This window comes from Dasypus novemcinctus, chromosome 12 (genome assembly GCF_030445035.2).
Source record: "Dasypus novemcinctus isolate mDasNov1 chromosome 12, mDasNov1.1.hap2, whole genome shotgun sequence".
Taxonomy (NCBI): Eukaryota; Metazoa; Chordata; class Mammalia; order Cingulata; family Dasypodidae; genus Dasypus; species Dasypus novemcinctus.
The window spans coordinates 112,065,358-112,070,924 of record NC_080684.1 but is presented as its reverse complement, the minus strand read 5'-3'; the positions used below and the strand labels follow the sequence as shown (position 1 = coordinate 112,070,924).

The following is a 5,567-nucleotide window of genomic DNA, read 5'->3' as shown; positions in this document are numbered from 1 at the left end:
TTGCTATTAGAACTCGAGACCCGCCACCCAGAGGGCCACGGGACGGCTTTATTGCAGCCGGGGTCTGCCTCCCACTGCGGCCCCTGCCCAGCCCCACCCTGGGGGAGGGAGGGTTAGTTCCTGGCCCCTGCTCCCCGCCTGGCTGCCCGCACGGTTCCAGCAAGGGCCTGCCCAGCGCCCTTCCCCGGGAGCTCCAGGCCGGTGTTCCCGCCCCCGCCCGCCCCCGCCCGCCCCCTGAACCGTCCCAGGCTGGGCCCCGAAGCCCTTCCTGGCCCCAAAGGGAGGGAGGAGGCTGCGGCTCGCGGGCAGGCAGGCGCACGCAGCAGGCACGCGCACCGTGCACGCGCACGGGGAGCAGCAGCAGCCCAAAGCCCCGCCTTACTCCTTTGAAGGGCAGACTCGCACTCTCCTTTGCCTGGAGGTGGCCTGGGTGCCCAGGACCCTGACTTGCGCTCCCCCTTCCCCTGAAGTCCGATGGTGCGTCTGGATGCTGCCTCCACTGACCCTTTGAATGTGACATGTGCGTGGGTTTACGTGTCCAGAACCACACATTGGAGCGTGGGGGGGGGGGGGCGGCAGCAGGATCTGGTGGAGTGGGGGCAGGGACGCCTCTGGGGCCTGCACCCCTGCTGGAGTTGCTGCTGTCTGCAGGAGCTCTGGGGTCTGGCAGGGTGAGGGGCTGGGGGCCTGGGCCTTCAGCCGTAGCTGTGGGGGCTGCCGGGGTCCCCAGGGGCCAAGTCCAGCCGGCTGGCCTGCCCCACGAACTGCCACAGGCGGTGGCTGAGGCTGTGCACCTGGCAGGTGCCCAGCACGCACCCCACCCGCAGGAGGCGGGCCTGGGGCCGGTGGGGGCCTGAGTGTCGTCGGCTGTGGCCCTGGCGAGGCCGGCCCGTGGTGGGGGCCAGGCCGGCACTCCTCTGTGGCGGGGGAGCCTGGCGCAGCTTCCAGGTTGCAGGCTGGGATGCGGGGTGCCGGGGCTGCAGGCCGCTGGAGGGGGTCCTGGCTGGCAGCTCCCTGTAGGGGCGATGGAGGAATAAAGGTGACGGCCCAGCTGTTGTCACTGCCACACAGGCCAGCGTCACTAGCAGGGGAAGCCCACATCTCCCCAGCAGCCTGGAGCACTGCCAGGGGAAGCCCACAGCCCCTGCCCCCGCGCAGCCTGGAGCACGGCCAGGGGAAACCCACCTTCCCTCTGGAGCTCCGGACCCCGCCGGCCCCTCGGCCGACTTGGTGGCCCAGCTCACATGGCCCACTACCCTGTGCCTCCCGGGCAAAGGGCACCCCTGGCCTCTGTGGGTCGCTCCCCTGACCCCCTCGGGAATGTGGCAGGAAGGCAGGTCTGCGGTCCCCCGGGCCCCCTCCCTTGGGGCTTGTGGCAGGAAGGCAGGTCTGGGGTCCCCCTGCCTCCCCTCCCCCGCAGACCCCAGCTGTCGAGGAGGCTGCTCTGCCAATGGCCTGGCGGCAGGCGGGGAGGCAGGGAACGACCCCCCGGGGTTGTCCAGGGGCCAGCAGACGGTGGGGGGCTGGTCCCAGCCGTGCACTCACCTGGGGCGGGCGGGCAGCGGGCGGCGGCCCAGGCGGCGGGGCAGCGCGCCGGGAAGCTGCAGGTAGAGGCTGATGCAACCGAGGGTGACCATCAGGAGGCGAGCCATGGGCAGGCCGGAGGGGGGCGGGGAGCCGGGCAGCCGGGTGCCTGCGTGCGTCCGGGCGTGGGTCCGGGTCGCGGCGCCGCTCGGGAGGGCCGGGGTCCCTGCGCGCGCCAGGAACGCGGGGCGGGCGGGGGGTCGCTCGGTCACTTCGCGGTCCGGAGTCCTGCCTGGGACGCAGCCTCGAATACTCGGCACCTCTAGACCTAAATAGTCTTTCCAGAAGGAGGCGGAGCCTGATTTACCGGCAGGGCGGGGCGCCCGGACCCCGCCCGGGCCGGGAGAGTGGGCTGTGGCCACCGCCGCCCGCCCTCCCCAGCCCGGGGCGGAGTGACAAGTCTCAGCTCCACGTGCCGCCTCCTGGGGCGCGGGCGGAGGGGCCCCCCACGCCAGCGGAACACTGGCCGCGCCGGCCTGGCCAGGGAGCCTTCGGCGGTGGGGGTGGGGGAGCTGCGGGCGGGGACAGCCCCGGCCGAGGGGGCGGCACTGGGGGCTGCAGCCCGCTGGGCTCGGGGCCGGATTCGGCGCCCCGAGGGAGCCCAGCTCGCGCACCCCCTGGGGTCTCGGAGACTGACCTGCGGAGCCTGCTCGGGCCTCAGAGGAATTTGTCACTCGCCTTCAAGATCCCGCGGTGCTGTTATTTCCAAAACTCTGCATGCTTCCCTCCCTGCCTCCTTACTAAAGGATTAAGTGGTTTTCACCAGAAATTCAAGTACAATGTGAGCCACCCGGGTTGCCACCCACTGTGGATTCCTATCCAGGGGCCTTGCCCCCTGACCTTGGGTTCAGGGCGCGTTGAGAGTACGTGTAGTGTGCGCTTGTACCAGTAAAAACATACATGTGTGCAGGGACGTCTGTTTGTCTTATGGCCGGTCCTATTCCAGTGTGCGGGCCTGACTTGCTAATCAGTCCCTTATTAGTGGTCACTTAGGCAGCTTCCCAGTTTTCCACCCTCAGGAACCTTGCAATCCTGAGCTCACAAATGTGTCTCCACGGATCCCTTCCCAGGCTGGCAGCACAGGGCTGAAGGCTGAGTGTGTGTCCAGCTTCACAGATAGAGCCAAATTGTCTTGCACAAAGCTCATGCCCACTCCCCTCCCCCCACCCCTTGTAGAATGGCTCTCAGCTTCTTTGTCAAGCTGGGAGGTGACGATGACCGCACCGTCCCTTTAATAGACATTTCTTTGATTGCCTGGGCATCTCTTTGTGTCCTTTGTGTCTTCCTCTGCCTGACCCTGGCCCTCCCCTTGTTGCCTCTGCCCGGCTCATTGGTGACCTGGTCACTTGCCGTCCCTCCTGCGGAGCACACCGCGGGAGCTCAGTAAACATTTGCTGGATGACTAGATCAAGGAGTGCAGAGCACATTATTGCCCTTACACCCCCAGGGAGGAAGGGGACTTGGCAGATAGGCACGTTTCTTTATTTGTTTATTTTTACCAGTGGGGTAGTAACCCATAGCCAGCAAGGCAGGTGAGGCTGGAGGGGTTGAAGCTGATCCAGGGTAGTGGCCATGAGGACAGAGGTGAGAGGAACTGCACAGCAGCTTACGCCGGGCCTGGACAGGGCAGGGGAAAGACAAGGCGGTTCCTGTCTGGTCATGAGAGGTCACCTGTGCTCTGTGCTGGAGCAGGAGGAACAGCCCAGGCATGGGACATCCAGAGGTGTCTGGGGTTGAAGAGACGGCAGCTCTGAGACACAGCTTTGGGGTTTTCAGAGATGGTGGGGCTCTGGGAAATAAGGGGGTGGCAAGCACCCCCCACAGAGAATGCAGAGAGAGGCAGGTGAGCTGAGGACAGACGCGGCAGGCAGGGATGGCGGTGGACAGAGGACACAGAGCTGGGCCCAATCTGCAGCCAATTCTCCCTTTCAGCCTCCCCTCTTCCTTCAGTCTATCTTCCATGCTGCTGCTGGCACCAGCTGTCTAAAATGCAAATGTGATCATATTATTCACCACTGCCAAATAAAAAATAAAAACATGAAAATTCCCTGACCTCACGGGCTTTAATCTGGGACAGGTGGAGGGAGGGCTCCATGAGGCTCCCAGGCCGGGCCCACTGCATGCTGCCTTTCAGACCCTCAAGAGGGGAGACTGAGAAATCCTCCTTTTGCCTGTCAAGTCGTTTCTGTCGCTTGCACCCAGAAAGCTTGCCACCACGTTAAGTCATTGAGCTTGTGTTTGGACCAGGGCCCCCACAGTCCCCACGGCCTGTCATCTGGCCTTCCTTGGCCAGCGAAGTTGGGGAATGCTTTAGATAAGTTCATATGGGTCGAGGAAAGCTAGAATGGCAGGTCAGGTTAAGGGAGGCCCTGCTCGTTTGGGTGTTTCAAGGTAGAAGTTGAGTTTGATTGGCGATAGCAAGTATCTCATGGAGAAGGAAAGAGAGAGTGTGGGGAGGAGAACGGTAGGGACAATGTCCGTGGTAAGCCCTGGGGAGGGGCAGGAGGCATGTGTGTGAGGGAAGCAGGCTTGGGGGTTGGTGGAGCAACGCAAACCTCCCAAATGATGGCTTCTCTTTTCTCTGTGAAGAAGGGGAGCCTCTGAGCCATGAGAGGTAGAGGTTGCAGGAGGTGCAGAGCAAAGAGAGCTGACCGGAACATCAGCAGGCTGGGTCAGAGTGCCCCCTACATGGGGCAGGAGATGTAGGTCAGGACTGTGCATGGCCGGGGGTCTGCCAGGTGGGAACAGTGGGAAAAAAAGGCAGAGAGGCGAGTTGAGGGACCAGGGAGCTAAACGGGGTAGAGAGGAAAGGAAGGAGAGCTGAGGGCTTGTGAGGCTGAGGAAAGACTCGGATGACCATCCCTCGCAAAGGGGAGCTGGGGAGGAGCCAGGAGCAAGCTCCTTGGGGCCTGACGTGAGCAGTGCGGTGGCAGGTGGCTTGGATCATCGGCAAGGAACTCAACGGGGGCAGCATCATGGCCTGGAAGGGACCCCCAAACTCTCCTTGACACCAGGTCACCCGTGAGAGGGCTGAAACGGATGTGGGTTCCTTTAGGACTCAGGTGGCAGCTCCCGAGGGCCTGGTGGAAGGGCGTGAGGATGGGGGAGATTGGAGGCCTGAAGACAGGCCAGGGGCCTGCGGGGCCCCAGTGGTCCAAGCACAAGCTCGATGGTGGATACGGTGGTGGCAAGCAACTTTCTGGGAGCAAGCCACAAAAATTACTCAAGACAGGCAAAAGGAGGGTTCCTCGGCTTCTGCTGCCCAAGCAAGGAGGAGGAGGGGTGTGGCTGGGCCTGGAGCCTTGGGGCCAGGGCTGGGAGCCTGGCGGGGTTCTCTGCCTCGGCGCTTGTCTCTCAGGTTTGGCTTCATCCCTTCTTTTGGGCTGGCTTCTTCAAGAAGATGGTGACTGTCCCTCTGATCTGTTCTCCTGGCAGCAGCCAAACCCATCGAAAAGCAAACCCAGCCCTGTGGCTTTCGCCTCCCCCATGTGCCTGGGGCAACCCCGGGCTCCCCTCCCAGCCTGTCCCGGCCCTGGCTCCCGTGCTCCTGCCATCTCTAACCCTCGTCTGGGGGTTCCCGTGGGCGGGCTCGGGCTCTCTCCCCGGCCTGTTCCCAGGCTGGCTGTCCCCGAGGCGACGGCCCTGGGTCCCCCTCTTCAGTCACCCAGCCTGGGAGCCCCGGTGGGCAGGGCCCGGGCCCCTCCAGCTTCTACCAGACTGACAGCGACAGAGGAGAGAGCCTAGGGACCCCAACGCGCGCCCCAGGCTGGGAGCACCGACGTCAAGTCAGCTCCGACGCGAGCCCGCGCCTGTCGCCGACCCCGCGGCCGCGCCTCGCGCGAGCAAATGACCCGCCCGAGCCGCCGTCGCTGTCACCCACGCGAAGGGCGGGGCCTCGAGGTGACTGGACCAACGGGGGCGCGCCGCTTCGGGCCCCGCCCATGAGGGGCCGGAGCTCGGGCGCGCAGGCGCACGGCGCGGCC

General features: G+C 64.8%; 1 protein-coding gene across 1 annotated transcript; it reads right to left on the bottom strand.

Annotated features, from left to right (window-relative positions):
* Positions 1-1,912, bottom strand: ADM2 (adrenomedullin 2). The gene is made up of 2 exons (XM_004460364.5): positions 1,546-1,912; positions 1-1,014 (listed from the first exon to the last, which is right to left on the bottom strand). The coding sequence occupies exons 1-2, from the start codon at positions 1,650-1,652 to the stop codon at positions 696-698; spliced, it is 426 nt and encodes a 141-aa protein (XP_004460421.1). The 5' UTR covers positions 1,653-1,912; the 3' UTR covers positions 1-695.
* Positions 1,913-5,567: the final 3,655 nt, after the last annotated feature.

Bases quoted from the DNA above. Each gene is read 5' to 3' on its own strand.
- ADM2 (XM_004460364.5), bottom strand. From the start codon at position 1,652: ATGGCTCGCCTCCTGATGGTCACCCTCGGTTGCATCAGCCTCTACCTG. The intron at 1,015-1,545 runs GTGAGTGCACGG...TCGCCCCTACAG, and splicing joins CCGCTGCCCGCCCGCCCCAG to GGAGCTGCCAGCCAGGACCC.